This window comes from Wyeomyia smithii, chromosome 2, assembly GCF_029784165.1.
Source record: "Wyeomyia smithii strain HCP4-BCI-WySm-NY-G18 chromosome 2, ASM2978416v1, whole genome shotgun sequence".
Classification (NCBI taxonomy): Eukaryota; Metazoa; Arthropoda; class Insecta; order Diptera; family Culicidae; genus Wyeomyia; species Wyeomyia smithii.
In genome coordinates, this window is record NC_073695.1 from 262,839,553 (window position 1) to 262,857,400 (window position 17,848).

Below are 17,848 nucleotides of genomic sequence, written 5' to 3' on the forward strand. Positions count from 1 at the left end.
CTAACTTCATCTAATTTAATTCTGTTCCAATTTTGTAATTTTCAGATTCATTTTATCTCGAAACTAGTGGGCTTACTATAACGTTATGTTACTTCTAGGGTGATAAAATTTTGCTACAGCCAACAATTCACTCAACTAGGTTTAGTATTTTAACGGGAAATCAGTTGTGATTTTCAAATTTAAATTTGAATTTGAAAGAAGTAAATAAAGCAGGACAGACAAATAGGATAATATTTGTTTACAAAATAAAAAACGTCAAATCGACCATTACAAAGTAAGTCTTTTCCGTTACATGAAATGCATATTTTATCGTGAAAACAAGTGCACTGCGTAGGAAGAAGGTAGGTTAAAACCAGTGTTATGATTTTGGAGAATATTATAAGGGATTATAACGCCAGTAATTGGTTTCACATTGAAACACAAGCGGTTTTTACTATTCGGGTATGAATACACCAACATCAATCAACCAACTTCATTCATCGCTGGTTCATGTGGAACCAAAATTTTAATTCGATTATTTGACGTTGAACCACTATTTTAAACCGTCGGCAAGCATAAGCACGCAGACAAAAAATATACATAATAGAAACTGCACAATGCACAAAAATTTTCTGTCGAATTTAACCGGCCGTGAAACAAACAGATCATAACACTTGAGCGCTCATATACGTTCTGCGATTTTTGTGCCGATTTCGACAAATTTGCTGTGCTTCTCGAATGCAAACGAAAAAAAAAAACAAAACACCTCACCACCATCCGCCTGGATCATTGCCGAGAGCAAGGCGACTATCAGCACACCAACCCACCCGTCGTAGTGCCGGTCCGGGAGTAAGAGTATAATAATAAAGCAATCAGATGTGAAAACAATACGACAGAACGGCATTGAGGGAAACCCCGAAAAAAAAAACAAAAAAATCGAAAAACCTGTTTTGTTTGCGCCTTGTTTAATCAATTGGTAGCAAACACTGCCGCCGTCAGTCGGGACTAGAATCAAGGGTAACCTCCCCTGCCAGTCCTTGGTACTCTCAGCTTAATACGACTACTTGGTGCAATTATCGCGGCACCCGAAGGGATGCAAGCTGCATTTGCTTTGCTGCGTCATTGAGCCTTTTGTTGTTGCTCGGTTGCATCCGAACGGTCGTAATGTGATTTTTGTTTGTACATATAATGACTGTAAGAGTATGCACCGTCGGTACTTGTGAAGCGAGTTGGCACCAGAGCATTCGGAGATAATAACTCGTTCAGTTCGAATAAATATTTGCTGAAATGTTCGGTGTTCTCCAGTTGGTGATAGGTGATACTCTCTTCTTTATAGTTTATATATAAATTATAATTAAAACATCCTTCAATTATCGTTGACGAACCCCCAAAGTGGGTGCTCGATGCTTTCCAACAATGCTGTAATGATATTCCAATTGTTACTCATGCCATCAGACCAAATCCGGCAGTGTCGGGCGATGCCTTGAAAATGAGCTCCAGATCGTACCGGCAGCCAACGGAACGAGGGCGGAATCTCCCCCAAACAATAGCACTCACCTGCTCGAAGGAAATTAGAGGAAGTGTGTATGGATTTCCGAGATTACTTCCAGCTTTCGACGCCGTTGTAGTCGTAGCAACGCCTGAGATGCGTCGGAACGGGGGGCACCGGTATTGTATTAATTTACAGAGACAGGCTGTCTTTTGTACGGTACGGTAAGAATAAGTCAGGTTTCTACTCAAAACTCTATGGAAACAATACAACAGCAGTCGGCGTCGGAGGAGGAAGAATCCTCACATCTGCCAGCCTACCGCGTGTTGCCCCTTCAAACACACAACACTGGAGAAGAGTTGCATGACAAAGGATTGAAACACGGAAATGGGGCTTTGTTTCCGACTCGAAATTTCATGGAGGACTATAATTGAAGAAGCCCCGGTGTGGCTGGTAGTTTCCTTCGATGTTCAGGTTCAGTTTGTATAGTTGGTATATGATATCTAAAAGTTTGAGTATATACAGCTTTTCAAATTGTTTGAATTATTCATAACATTTTTTCCCACATTGTTGGACAATGGTCTAAGAGATGGGAATATAAAGTAATATTTAAATTTATCATACTCCTATTACTCCCTAATAGACAATACTCCCTTACTTTTTACCAAATGGAGCCAGGACACAATTATTGTATAAAGTTTAGGAAATCTCAATTTTTTTTTTCTTCACAAATCATTTATTTGACACGACACAAATACAATTCAATGTTTAACGGCGCGAATTATATCGGATGACTTAAAATCTATAAGCAAATTTTTTATCCTCGCTGCCGACTACGAGCTGAAATTAAGTCTATCTTAAAACTAGCATGTATTATTCAATCAGTGTTTTGTAGTTGAATGGTCGTCTGATGATCATCGAATGAATATGCAGCATGTATGGATTTGTTCTGCTAAGCCACGATGTCATGAGCTGGGACAGGGGCTTGTAATCCTCGGGTTCTGAGGGTATTGTGCGGGGTCTAGTTGCTGGTTTTGGTTCGTTGTTGTTGTTAGCTGGTGTTCAAGTTGCCATATGGTGTGTGCCGCTGAGCCAAGATATCAAGAAAGGCCTCGGGTTTTCCTGGCGAGTTCGTGTGGGGTTCAATTTGCTGGTTCCAAAATCGAGGTCTACGACGTGATCTTGCCGTTTTGATGAATGTGGGTGGAAAGGAATGGGACTAGACTTGGGCATGGATGGATTTCAGGAAAATGTATATAAGGGACATGTAGGGTAGGCCGCGACTCGCCAAGACGTCGCGAACAGGGACAGCTGGTTCTCTACCCTCGGCCCGGAGGGAAGTTATTAATTTAGACCTGGCGTCACGGTGTACAGGGCATGACCAAACAACGTGCTCTATGTCGTGATAACCTCCACCACAGGCACAGATACCACTTTCCCCGAGCCCAATACGACGGAGATGCGCATCAAATCTATAGTGGTTGGACATAAGCCGAGACATCACGCAAATGAAATCTCGACCTACATCCAACCCCTTGAACCACGGATTCGTCGATACCTTGGGTATAATGGAATGTAACCACCTTCCCAGTTCCCCTCTGGTCCAAGAATTTTGCCAACTGATGATCGTATTCTGACGTACAAATGCGAAAAATTCATCAAAAGCAATTGGTCTTTCATAAATTTCACCGTTTGAAGCGCCCACCTTAGCCAAAGAGTCCGCTTTCTCATTGCCCGGTATCGAGCAGTGAGAAGGGACCCACGCTAAGGTAATCTGAAACGATTTTTCGGATAAAGCACTCAGATGTTCCCGTATTTTCCCCAGGAAATACGGAGAGTGCTTAACATCTTTCATCGATCAAAGAGCCTCAATAGAACTGAGACTGTTCGTAAAGATGAAATAATGGTCCGTGGGCATTTTTTCGATAATCCCTAGGGTGTACTGAATAGCAGCTAATTCTGCGACGTAAACAGAAGCAGGATTATCAAGCTCATGGGAGACGGTTAAATTGTTATTGAAGACACCGAAGCCAGTGGACCCATCGTGAAGTGATCCGTCAGTGTAGAACATATTGTTGCTGGTGATGTTTCGATATTTATTGGAAAAAATTTTAGGGATCTGCTGCACGCGTAAATGATCCGGGATTCCACGAGTTTCTTCTATCATGGATGTATCGAAAAACACAGTAGAATCAGAAGTATTTGATAAGTTGACACGATTTGGAATATTCAAAGAAGGGTTAATATTTTGGGACATGTGATTGAAATACAATGTCATAAAACGGGTTTGAGAATTGAGTTCGATTAACCTTTCAAAATTTTCAATCACAGGACGGTTCAAGACCTTACATTTGATAAGAATACGAGAAGACAGGCTCCAGAAGCGGTTATTCAACGGTAGTACTCCGGCTAAGACCTCCAAACTCATCGTATGGGTCGATGGCATGCAACCTAAGGCGATACGCAAACAACGATATTGTATTCGCTCCAGTTTGATCAAATGTGTGTTTGCTGCGGAGCGGAAGCAGAAACACCCGTACTCAATTACAGACAATATCGTTGTTTGGTAAAGCCTTATAAGGTCTCCTGGGTGGGCTCCCCACCATGATCCGGTTATTGTACGAAGAAAATTTACTCTTTGCTGACTTTTCTTCATCAGATACCTAACATGGCAACCCCAGGTGCCCTTAGAGTCGAACCAGACACCAAGATACTTATGCACCAAAACCTGAGAGATCGTTTTACCCATTAATTGTGCTTGGAGCTGAGCAGGTTCATGCTTCCTAGAAAAAACTACTATCTCAGTCTTCTCCGGAGAGAATTCGATACCTAGCTGTAGAGCCCAAGCAGACAAATTGTCCAAGGTATCTTGCAATGGTCCTTGCAAATCGGCAGCTTTGGCTCCTGTAACAGAGATTACACTGTCGTATGCAAGTTGTCTTATCGTGCATGAATTTGCCAGACATTCGTCGATGTCATTTACATAAAAATTGTAAAGAAGGGGGCTTAAACATGAGCCCTGGGGAAGACCCATGTAGCTACTTCGAAAAGTTGCCAAATCACCATGCGTAAAATGCATGTGCTTTTCGGACAACAAATTGTGCAAAAAATTGTTTACAATTTGAGAAAATCCTTGTCGGTGAAGTTTACCCGAAAGAATGTCAATAGAAACGGAATCAAAAACCCCTTAATGTCCAAGAACACAGACGCCATTTGTTCTTTGCGAGCATACGCCAGCTGAATATCTGTTGAAAACAACGCAAGACAATCATTCTTCCTTTTGGCACGGCGGAAGCCAAACTGAGTATCTGATAGCAGACCATTTGATTCGACCCAGTGGTCTAAGCGACGGAGTATCATTTTTTCCATCAATTTCCGGATACAGGATAGCATTGCAATCGGCTAATAAGAGTTGTGATCAGAAGCTGGTTTCCCTGGTTTTTTTATGGCGATCACCTTCACTTGCCTCCAATCCTGCGGTACAATGTTTTGCTCCAGGAACTTATTGAACAAGTTCAACAAGCGCCTCTTGGCATTGCCGGGTAGATTCTTCAACAAGTTGAATTTGATTCTATCTAACCCAGGCGCGTTATTGTTACAGGACAGGAGGGCAACTGAAAATTCTGCCATCGTAAAAGGTGATTCTATCGCGTCGTGGCCCGGAGACGCATCGCGAACAATGTTTTGCTCAGGAACAGAGTCCGGACATACTTTCCTGGCAAAATCAAATATCCACCGACTTGAAGACTCCTCGCTTTCGTTGACCGTTACGCGATTCCGCATTCTTCGGGCTGTGTTCCAAAGAGTGCTCATCGATGTCTCCCTCGACGTCTCGTTCACGAACCGGCGCCAATATCCGCGTTTCTTTGCTTTAGCCAAACTTTTAAGCTTGGTATTAAGCTCCGAATACCGTAAATAGTCGCCAGGTATACCTCCCTTCTGGTAGGCCTTAAACGCGTCGGATCTTTGCGTGTAGACATCGGAGCACTCTTGGTCCCACCACGGAGTGGGAGGCCGTTCTTTGATCGTTACGCCGGGATATTTCTTCGTTTGGGCTTGCAACGCGGCGTCGAGAATCAAGCCCGCGAGGAGGTTGTATTCTTCAAGTGGTGGATGATGTTGAATCGACTCGACCGCTTTTGAAATCATTTCCTCGTATAACTTCCAATCGACATTCCGTGTGAGGTCATACGGAATGTCAATTGGTCGCATGCGAGTTGACCCGTTATTAATTGAAATAAGAATAGGCAAATGGTCGCTACCGTGAGGATCAAGGATTACCTTCCATGTGCAATCCAACCGTAGCGACGTCGAACATAAGGATAGGTCCAAAGCGCCTGGGCGCGCTGGAGGTTTCGGGATACGTGTCATTTCAGCGTTGTTTAAAATAGTCATGTCGAAGTCATCGCAAAGGTTATAGATTAAAGAGGAGCGGTTATCATTGTATGGGGAACCCCAAGCCACGCCATGAGAGTTGAAGTCTCCCAAAATCAAACGTGGCGAGGGAAGAAGTTCTATTAAATCAAAGAGCAGCCGTTGCCCAACCTGTGCTCGGGGAGGAATATATATTGAGGCAATACAAAGCTCTTTACCTTGTATTGTCATTTGACATGCGACAACTTCGATGCCTGGAATCGAGGGGAGGTTAATACGATAGAAAGAATAGCACTTTTTAATCCCTAGAAGTACTCCTCCATATGGGGTGTCTCGATCAAGGCGAATAATATTAAAATCATGGAAATTGAGATCAATATTTGAAGTAAGCCAAGTTTCACAAAGGGAAAATGCATCGCATTTGTTTTTATTTATCAAAACTTGAAGTGAATCAATTTTTGGTAAAATAATTCTACAATTCCACTGTAAGACAGAGATAGAATCCTTCATATACGCAGATGAATTAGGCATCGAAGGATACAATCGCTGCAAGGAGGGACCATTGGGCAGTCAACTGCTTCAAAAATGATCTAACTGTTGGGAGAAGTACTGTGAGGAAATTTTTAATTGGATCAGGTATATTGAGGTTTTCAAAAATCCAGTCCACGATGTTAGAAAAATTCACCAATCCAGAGTTTATTTGATTATCTGGGTGTGCAAAAGGAACAACTGGGGTTTTAGATGTTCCAGGACGTGCTGGGAACTCCTTCTGGGACTTTAAATTTGCAAGCCCAGGAGGAGTTTGCTTCGGCTTTTCCGCAGCACTTTTAAATTTGTTCGTATTATTCATTCCATCTTGAGAAACCTTAGGTCCTTTCCTGGGAAGCTTAGGAGAGGAAAGATTTTTCCTGGTTGATAGAAACGTGGCTAGGGAGTGCAGATCCGGCAAACGTAACGCGAAAGGAGCCTGACGGGGTGTATACTTTTTTACCGGAGACGAGCGACATGGACCGTAATTGCTTAACATCCAATACTTTCGCCTCGGTAGTGGATTTTTTGAAGCAGCCGACGCCGCTTCCCAGAATACACTCAACAGTCAGACTCGAATCGGTTATTACACCGTCGATCTTCACGTCTCGTGCAGGTACATACACGCGATACTCACGTGTAAAGAGCTCAGAGCGAGCTATATCGTTGGCCTGATCCAGATCATTGACCACGACACGGAGCTTGTTTGGTCTGACTTTTGCGATTTCGGTCACGGCCTTGTATCGTGACGTCAGATCTTTCGCGATTTGTAACGTGTTCAGTGATTTTCCTCCTGGTTTGGGCCTCATGTAGAGAACCAGTGGACCCGTTGATCCGTCTGGGTAGAGCCTGGGACGAGGATTGACTAAAGCAGGGACAGAGGGGGGGTAGAACAGGAGGGACAGGGTCGGGTGGGTTTGAAGACGGGGGATCGGGGGCTAAGGGATCCACATCCATTGCGCTCAAACTAGTGCAACAGTACAGTGGCAAAGAAACACGTACCTCTTCTTCTTTGTTTTCTTCAATAGAACAATCACCGAGTCTTTCGGTGCTTGAACGGGCAGCTTCGCAGCGGCACAGCTAAAGCACAATACCAGGATGACCTTCGGATTATCAGTTTGTCTTTACACAGCATTTCGCACTCTTTGAAACACGACCGAGTAAGCAATGCTTCTTTTCTTCTTCACACAGTAGCGACTTTATAGCGAGACAATCACTTAATGCGTCCGTTTTCGTCGAGCGTTCGGGACGGAATGAAATCTCAATAATGACAAAAATAAATACGTGTGTACTGTTCCAGAATTATTCTTCTCTACTTTAACATAAATTCAAAATTTTTAAATTTTGTGAATGCAAAAAGTATTATTAATCACTACTCATCCTTATGGGCTGGTCTTGAGAGAAAAGTTTATTCAGTAAAGTATTATCAAAAAAATCTGTAGAATATTTTGTAAAAACATGTTCACCAAAAACCAGAAAAAATATAGATTTGAATAAAAAATATTATATAGTTATGTACAAAACAAACTCTTTCTAAAAGTTTCACACACTTACCTACTTATAAAAAATACTGTATTGCGAAGAGCGGTTGTCCAATTACTTTATCGAAATATTCAACAGAATACACAAAAGTCTTTATTGCCTTTTTTGTCTTTTTTGCTGTACATTTTTTACCTAGGAACATATAAAAAATAAATTGCTAATCCTGTTCAAAAAAAACTTTTGATTTCCTCTTGCACAAAAAAACTACTTTCCAATAAAAAATACTGAGTTTGCTCTCTCATTGCACCTTTTTATTAAACACATTCAATTGTATATTCATTATATTGCACGTAATCACAAGTTGTCATAAAAAAAAAAACAAAAATAAAGAAACTTGTGACAAAATTGTCATTTTTCTTTGTTTTGAGCTGTAAATATTTGGGGTAGAGCCTAAACGTAGAAAATACGAGTGAAGTGAATGAAAAAATATTAAAAATCCTGTTTCAAAATTAAACATCCCAAGACAGACTTCTAAATGGTCATGGTAGAATGACTTATTTTAGCGATAATCGTCTTTTGCTTCTAACGTTCGTAAAACTCGCATCGGAACAAGTTCTTGAACAAAAACAAATGTCAAACGAGTATTAGCTACCGCGACATATTTAGCCGTGAATGTATTTTGTATTTTTTTCAGAAATAGGAAATACTCACACTGTATACTGGAATTTTGATCATAAATAGAACAAAAGGTTGCTCAATAATACACAATTTACCACACTTACTTTTATTTACTACTTGATTCCATTAGTTTTTTCTACTTGCTACTTTTTACATGAAAGCAGGCAAAGCAAACATTTTTATGATTGCCATTCAAAATTTCAAAAATTTGTCAAGATCTCCCTTTTTTCAAATACACAATATATTTTCCACGTAGCTGCAGTAACGATCTGGTAAAATTCTTTTCCTTTCATTTTATTATCCAAGTTTGTCATAAAGAGCTGACATAGGCAATGTGAAACAGGACTTCCCATAGGCGCACCTTTTTTTGTTTGTAAATTATCCTCGAAATGAAAAATAGTTGTCCTCCATGTCAAGTGGCATTAGTTTCAAATCACTGTGTACTTTAGCTTTACAAGTATTGCCACTACACTGCAAGAGAAGCCATTCTTCTAAAATATTAATGACTTCTTTCACCGAAACGAAAGGGAACAGATTGATACCCACTAGGGATGGGCGATACTGACGAAAGTATCGATACTTTGGCATCGCGATACTTCATAAAACTTCGATACCAGGTATCGAAGCATCGGCTGAAGGAGTATCGATTATCGATAAGCGATAGTATCGGTATCAAGCCTACAATTTTTTTTTCAAAAATCATCATTTTTGAAGTATCGATACCGGTACTCATCTCTCGCGGTGAGTATCGATGCCAGAATACTCGATACCGCGACTCCTAGTATCGATACCGTTGGTATCGATGCTAGTATCGCCCATCCTTAATATCCACCAAGGTTTTAAATTTTTAACAAAATCTCTTGTGGTTTCAACAGATGGACAGTTCCTTAAAAAATGTCCCAGTTTTAATATTTTTTTTTGAAATTGTCATTTTTGATTTGGCTAAAACTTTGCAAAAACATTTCTATAGGCAAAAGATGCCATTTGCTTCATTTTTTGGAACACAACTCATTTTTGAGAAGCTATTGAAAAATGCTATTTTGTGAAGGAACCCGACCCGAACCCGGAACTTTTTTTTTCGATCCGAAACCCGAACCCAGACCCGAGATTTCTTTTGGGGGGTCGATTTTTTGTACGATTCAAGGCTGCCCTGAAGCTTTAAGCCTTGAATGGTATTGGAATGTTAGTGATTTTCACTTTTGCATGAAATTAGACATCATTATCTTATAAAAATGCTTGCTTGATATAGTCGGGTTTCGGGTTTTCAGACCTAAACCAGACATTTTCAATCCCGAACCCGACCCAAACCCGAAATTTTTTTCCCACCAAACCCGAACCCGACCCGTATCCGACACCATCGAAAATTTTCCAACCCGAACCCGACCGGTACGGTACTTTACTTTGTTAGCTAACGGACCGTTCACCGGTCTAGGATCGAACGAATTAGAGATATCCAGCTTCTTCTGTCTTGGGCAGCCGTTCTCCAGTCTCCTCGTACACCATTAGATCGTGCATCTTCTTCCACCGCGCACATCCGCCGCTTGCGAGGCCCACCACAGAGTCGACGGCCTCTTCCTGGTTCTCTACCGACGATAGTTTCGGCGGCTTTCTCGTCAGGCATTCTGGCCACATGTCCAGCCCACTGAAGCCTACCCCGCTGTATTACCTTCACTATATCAACATGTTTGTATACCTGGTACAACTCGTGATTCATGCGCCTGCGCCACACTCCATCTTCCAGTTTACCGTCAAGCATCGATCGCAGAATTTTACGCTCAAAAACTCCGAGCACTCGTCGATCAGCTTCCTTCAGCGTCTATGCTTCATATCCGTAAAGGGCCATCGGGAGTATCAGCGTCCTATACAGCGCAAGTTTTGTGCGAGTTTGCAAACTACGGGACCTTATCTGGTTACGTAGAAGGCCCTATTCGCAGTTGCAACTCGTCGTTTCACTTCACGGCTCATATCGGTGTCACCCGTCACAAGGGTACCAAGATTAACGAATTCGTCAACCACTTCCAATCGTTCTCCCTCTATCTCTACTTCAGCACCAACACGACGGGGATTTCCACGCTCCCTGCCAGCTACCATGTATTTTGTTTTAGCAGAGTTAATGACAAGTCCCAATCTCGCTGCTTTCCTCTTAGAAGGTACGAAAGCCTCCTCCACGGCCCTACGGTTGATATTGATAATATCGATGTCATCCGCAAAATCAAGAAGCATGTGAGATTTCGTGATGATCGTACCGTTTCTTTCCACGTTTGCTCTTCGTACTGCACCTTCGAGAGCGATGTTGAACAGTAAGTTGGAGAGCGCATCCCCCTGCTTCAGTCCATCCAACGTTACGAACGCGGCTGATGTCTCGCCAACTATCCGCACGCACGATTTTGATCCCTCCAGTGTCAAACGACTCAGCATTATTAGTTTCGTAGGGAAACCGGAGTCCAGCATGATCTGCCACAGCTCGTTTCTTTTCACTGAGTCGTATGCCGCCCTGAAGTCCACAAACAGATGGTGAGCCGGGAAGTTGTACTCCCGGAACTTATCGAGGATCTGTCGCAGGGTGATGATTTGTTCCGTCGTGGAACGCCGCTGTCGAAAACCAGCCTGGTATTCGCCAACAAAGGATTCCGTTACAGGCTCAATCTGATAAACAGGATACGGGAAAGCACTTCATATGCGGAGTTGAGCAACGTTATGCCTCTGCGCTGGCGAGCACCTGCTCCTCGTACTCGCGCTTCTTCCGACGGTGGGTTCTATTTTCGGCATCTCTTGCCCCCCTGTCCACCTTTCTGTTCTGACACGTAGCCGCAGTGAGCATGCGGCTCCTGGCACGGTTCTTCTCATCTGTCGCTCTCTGGCACTCGGCATCGAACCAGCCATTACGCTGTCTTCCACGCGTCGTACCTACCACCTGTCGCGCTGTGGATACTGCTCCACAGCCCATTTATGTCTTACACTCCCTCCTCCTGCTGTGCTACGATCCGTTGATCCAGCTCTCTGGCGTATTCTTCTGCCACGCCATCAGCTTCCAACCGCTGAATGTTGAAACGCGTCGACCTCTCTGTGCGAGATTTCAGCACGTTTGACAACCGTGCGCGGATCTTACAAACGACGAGATAATGGTCATAGTCAATGTTTGGTCCCCGAAAAGACCTAACATCAGTAACATCCGAAAAGTGCCGACCGTCAATCAGTACGTGATCGATCTGGGAGCAGGCTTTTCCATTTGGATGCCTGCAGGTGTATTTCCGAATATTCAAACGTGGAAAATAAGAGCTACATATGGCCATTCCTCTGGCCACGGCAAAGTTTATCAGCCTCAGGCCGTTTTCATTGGTTTACGAGTGGAGGCCATGCCTTCCAATGACCGGACGAAAGAATTCCTCCCTTACCAACCTGTGCGTTTGCGTCTCCGATGACGACTTTTACGTCGTGTTTTGGGCACTCGTCATAGATTCTTTCAAGCTTGTCATAGAACTCATCTTTGACTTTGATCAGATTTGTCGTTTGTCGGTGCTCAGGTATTGATTAAACTGTAGTTAAAGAATTTGCCCTTAATCCTTAACACGCATATACGGTCATCTACGGGCCTCCATCACCTCCTGTTTTCGTTCCGCTGCTTTGCCGCCACTGTAGTAGATGTGGTACTTGAAAGAAGTGCGTGCAATTGCTGCGATTATGACTCCCTGCCGCTGTAGTTCTCAAGCAAGCAAGTCAACCCACCAGTACCCAATTCCAATCGTTTACCTTAATCTTTTTCCGTGTTCGTAGCCTAGGTCTTTGCCGATTGATCCGTTCCGTATTTATAATTTCGTTGTTCGTGGTTGCAGAAAGGTTTCGGTATGCTACCTTACCAGGGTCGCGATTCTTACATCCTATTGATGGGGCTGCCTTCTTAGGTGTAGCTGGGGGGATGCAGCATTCCATAATTCAGCCGCCCGCTCCTGGTCAGACGCTGTAGTACGCCGCCCCTAATATGGGGATACAGCCGCGTACTACCCCCTTCCCAGTCAGCATACTACCATAGTTTCCACCGGGGGCTGGTTCCGATCTCCGCCAAGGTTACTCGTATCCCGATCGGTACCACGTAGAGGTTTGGATAGGAGTTACTGGACAGAGGTGAATGGCCACATTAGGATCTCAACACTCCGCTTATTATCATTTGCATCGCGTTATCACAGGCAAAATTTCCGCTGATGTGGAAACAATCATTTAGGTTCCCTATTCTCAAAAAGGGGACAAGCGTGATGTCATTAACTACCGAGGGATAACGTCATTTGGCACTGACTATAAACTTTTTGAAGTCCTAGTTGGATATGTTCTATTTGCGGCAGTCAGTCCATACATTTGACCTGCTCAAGTTAACTCCAAATTGAGCATAAATCTTCGATCGACTCTTCTATTCAGCTTCAAAACCAGTACAAGAGTGCCACAAGAAAGCAACCTGAGACTCACATGTTTTGATCAGAGATTATTATTCAAATATTATCGCTAAAGCGAATCGAAACCTAAGATTTTTGTTTAGATCTGCTAAAAGTTTACATGATCCCTACTGTTTGCGCTGTTCTACGCCCTTGTTCGTTCCATATTGAAGACCACTCCAATAAATTAAAGCCCGTACATGAACTGTTAGACCACTAGGATCTAAGATATGTAGTCACGGTTTATTATGCACTAAGGTTGCTTCCTTGGAGTAACCAAACAGACTTGCAACCCTAGGAGGATCGAAGCCGTTTTCCTGATATGGAAACTCTACAGTGTCGGCGAAAATCAGCTAGAACGCTGTTTGCTTTCAAGTTGTTGCTTGGTAAAATTGACTCTCCCAATCTTCAAGATAAAATAAATTTAAATATACCGGTAATATCCTCAAGATCTAGGGACTTTCTACGACTTAACATTAGACGAAATTAGACTATTGAAAAACCTGTCTTAGCTCTTTGTAGAGGATTCAACAATATTTAGGTACCATTTATTCGATTTCTCTCAATCCTGTGAACTTACAAAACCAGTCAGAAACTTTTTAACTAGGTTGCTTGTAGTGTAATTGTAATAAGGCGACATCCATAAATTACGTAACGCAAAAAACAATTGTTGGATCCCCAACCCCGCACAAGTAACGAAACGTAACGCCTACCCCCATAAAAAATACGTAACGCTGTGATTATGATGCTCTTTTTTAGAGAGTTTCTCCAGTGATTTTACGTTACGTAACGCTGAACTCACCTTTCCTCTCTCCTGTGAAACAAATCGTAACGCTCAAGGATGTCCCCCCCACTATGAGCGTTACGTAATTTATGGATGCCGCCTTAGTAGTAGTTTGTTCATGTTTATGTAGTTAGACGGATGTAGTCAGGTGAATTAATGAACGTAAAATAATACTGAGCTCTACGCTACTTCGCAAATCTATTCTAATCGACCATTTCCGATTTCGCTGAAACTTTGCACAGTTGTTTCCAGTTGATAAAGAGGTCATTCCATACTATCATTTATATAGACCCACGACTGCTGTTTCAAAACGGTCTACCCAAAAATGTGACTGATGAATGAATAGTTTTGTATCAGAAAAACGACTTGCTTGATTGAAATGGTGTCTTCAGCAAAGTTGTAGATAATAAAATTACGATTCTAAAAAAAAATATACAATGTAAATATATTGTTTTTCTGGGCCAAATATTCCAAATTGTCACAAAATCTAAAATATCTCAAAAAGTACCTTTTTTAAAAATCTAATTTTTTTTACACAATGAAGACGACAATATTTATTACTATCTGTCAAAATTTTGTGATGGTAAAATGAAAATCAAAAAAGTTATGGACGTTCAGTACTGATAACAAGATTCGAACTCATGACCAATCGCTTGTCAAAGCGGACTTTTTAACTTTGAGGCTGCGCAGCGTGTTTCCAGAAATTGAATATCACCATCTTTCCAAATGGCGTCGAGGTCGAGTTTCGACTTCTGAGCATCATCCTGGGTTCGGAAATACCCATAAAAAAGAGTAATTGACAGTTTTAAGCTGTTTCTGAAACACTGTGAGTCACCATACTGAAATTCAAAATGGTGTTTGAAGTGGATTTTTGTCTTCTGCGCATTATTTTGATGAAGGAAATCCCGTTGTTAGATGGTATTGAGATATTTTAGGCTGGATTTTAAGAATTGGAAGTCGTAACTTGGAATTCAAAATAGTGTCTGGAGTTGATTCCCAGTCTCTGGGCATCAGCACGATTCCAGATCAACTGCGATAGTGAATTCCACATTTTTATATTAGATGAAAAAACTGAAAAGTTTTAGCTCAACATTCTGTAAAAACTATTACAAATAGTCTAAATAGACTATAAAATTATTAAACGAAAGTTTGGGCAATAGAATTAAAAATTGAAATGGGTAAAACTAAAACTCTAAGCATCATTTTTAAGTTTCAATTCAATAGAAAAAGAAAAATGTGCTTCACACGGTTTGCACACATGTCTGTGTCATTGTGTCAAATTCAACGTTTTGTTTAAGAGAAAACTCATTTAAATCTATAAAAAAATGTTGGTGGCCAGGTGCATTAAAATTCATAGGAATGGTTAAAAAGCTATAATCATACATTTTTTCCAGTAAGAACATTAAGGCCACTCCTGTGTTAACCAGCGTTATTATCTAATGTGGTTGATCTGTAAGTATAAGCGTAATTAGTTTTGTTTAAGTAACTAACTTTAGTGGTTTTCATTAAAACAAACTGTATGTAGTTTAAAAATGAATAAATTCTATTTAATTTTGATATTGAACCGCTTCCATTGCTGCGACTAGCAAAGAAATATCGGATGACAAATGAGCAAACCGCAGATCTGCATAAGTTACTGCAATTATTTCCACATGAATTTTGCCTGAAACATGTAGATTTTGTACGTAAATAGAAAGAAAAGAGATACTTTACTGTTCAATAAGATAAAATAGTAGGGTTTAAAGTTTCAATGAGTTGATCAAATAGACTAAAACACTCTGTTTGAATTGCGTTTAGTAATGTCGTTAGGAAAATTTAACTAAAAAAAAGTAGCTTGAATCATCCAAAATTACTCGGTCATTAGTGGTTTGCTTCAAGCGTTATCCATCGGTTGTTACACTTTACAGTAATGAAAAATTGACTAAATTTCTACTGCGCACGAATGTCAACTCTCATATTTCACGTTGCTATGCATCCAACAAAAACTTACTCTAGTGAGGATGGCGGGGGGTAGCCTCCTGTCACTCGCTTCTCAGCCTGTAATGTCAGCCGGTTGCAGCACCAGTAGCAACAAACCGGCTGCTGCTGGTCGGATGATTCGAATCGTTAAAACCCATCATTGACGTTCCCATCGCCACATTGTCTCTTCTGGCCTCAGTCAGTCTGTTGCAGCAATGCCGCGGGTCGGAAGAAGGGGAAATTCATCGCACAGCCGGAGTTCGGCTGGTTATCCTGCCAAGCGAGCTGGAAGCCCCCGATGTTGAATTGAAGTTGCAAGTCAGCGAATTGTAATTTACAAAATGGGTACAAAATGTGGGAGAAAAAACAAGCAAGAAAAACGACATGTTGTTTAGTTGTACGCCGGGGATGCCTCTGTGCGGAATTCAGCTCGAGCTTCCGGATGTTTTCATGGACCGGAGAATTTGTGTTGTTCGGACTCGAAGAAAGAACCACCAACAAAGCGGAGAACAATGCGGCTAGCAACTAAAGAGCGGCCTTCACCGATGGAGCGAGAGAGAGAAAAAAGAACAGTTCTATTTCTCATTTCCATTTTATTTCCATTCTGGAAAGGAAACAAAAATCGAAGGAAAATAGTTGCTGAAATAAACAGAAACAGAATGCCCTCTTTTGCCCGTGCTGACTATTGTATCCATTTTCACAAAACAGAAATTTGTTTTAATACCGTGACTCTGTTTCTTTTTTTTGTCCAATCTATTCCATCCAGGAGCCGAATGGAAGCTGCTGACCGAGGACGAAAAACGACCATTCATCGACGAAGCGAAAAGGCTCAGAGCGATGCACATGAAGGAGCACCCGGACTACAAGTACCGACCGAGGAGGAAACCGAAACCAATCCGACGCGACGGCTATCCCTATCCGATGACGTATCCCTCCGTACCGGTCGACGCACTACGAGCAGGTTAGTGTTTGAAAAATTTTGCCATCACCCAACAAATTGGGCTTTACACTAACAGAACAGCGAAGAACAATTTTTCCCCGTGACTCATAAAATCACGATTCAAGCTTCTTTCGTCGATTTTGCAGGCATCACACCCAGCTACTTTGCCCCCGGTGCTCCCTACCACTTAGGAAGTCATCTGTCACAGGCTAGTCCTCCCACGACCCAGGTAAGTGCAATTATCTTGACTCCATTTACTTCTCCGCACCGTAATAAAATGTCAATCCCACATAAGCACAGAAGCAGTTTCACAATTTCCTAAAACGATTTGTTTCGTTCCACCTTCCGAGCCTGTTCCGCCTTCCGATGGGCCAGATTTTCTCACGCCACTCGTCGTCTTCATCGTCGTCTTCATCGTCATCCTCTTGCAATCGAAACGAAAGCAATCGACGACGACAACGACGAGAAGCAGCCAATCCTCCGAGAGTGGCAGATAATCTAGATCCTAAATTGAATTGTCAGCTCAACAGACTCTCAAACTCTTGACACTTGAAGCGCCTTCAATGTTTGCACACACAATAGATCGAGAGTTTTGTCTCAAGAGCATAATTGGGCTTGCCTCAACGAAAATGCTTCTAATTTTTTTTCTTCTCATTTCTTCAAATCTATCCATCTGGTTGACGGAAACACAATTCCTGAAAAACACCAAATCACTTTTAACCCGCTTCGTCTCCACGTTTGACGATCAGATAACCCGAAGGGGTTTTTGCTACCGGTATGCTGCTGCTGCTGCTGCTAGTGGCGACAGCGATGACGCCGACAGCCTCCGTAAGTTAGATCTCGATCTTGGCCCGGCTTGTCTCGCGGGTGCGAAAAGATTTGTCATCTGGTGTGTCTACCGGGCGCAGGAGTCTAAATCGGCGTAACTGCCGAACGGCTGTCATGGGTTGGAATTAGAGGTGATTTGTCATTGTTTAGCACTCCACACGTTTCATTCACAAGTCGCGAAGATCCGTAGCGGTGAAGAAACTAAACGGGAAGGCAGAATAAGCGAAAAAAAACTTGTTCGGGTTTGTTTTGCGAAAAATATGTCGAATGCATTGCCCCAAATGGCTTAAACCTGATTGGAACGTTAAGATATGATGTGGTCTCTCAATGAAAAAAATATTAGTTGATTTAAGTTCATTTTTGAATTCTACAAGCCATCTCCA

At 42.1% G+C, this 17,848-nt stretch overlaps 1 protein-coding gene across 3 annotated transcripts in view; it reads left to right on the forward strand.

The window, feature by feature from the left end:
- The window catches only part of LOC129723352 (SOX domain-containing protein dichaete), a 189,475-nt gene that overhangs the window by 109,870 nt on the left and 61,757 nt on the right, over positions 1–17,848 (forward strand). For 2 of the 3 annotated variants that reach the window (XM_055677530.1, XM_055677529.1), the window contains exons 4-5: positions 16,464–16,658; positions 16,763–16,866. In XM_055677530.1, coding sequence (XP_055533505.1) covers positions 16,464–16,658; positions 16,763–16,866 — 299 coding nt within the window. The remainder of the gene's footprint in view (positions 1–16,463; positions 16,659–16,762; positions 16,867–17,848) is intronic. The other variant, XM_055677531.1, reaches the window with a different exon arrangement.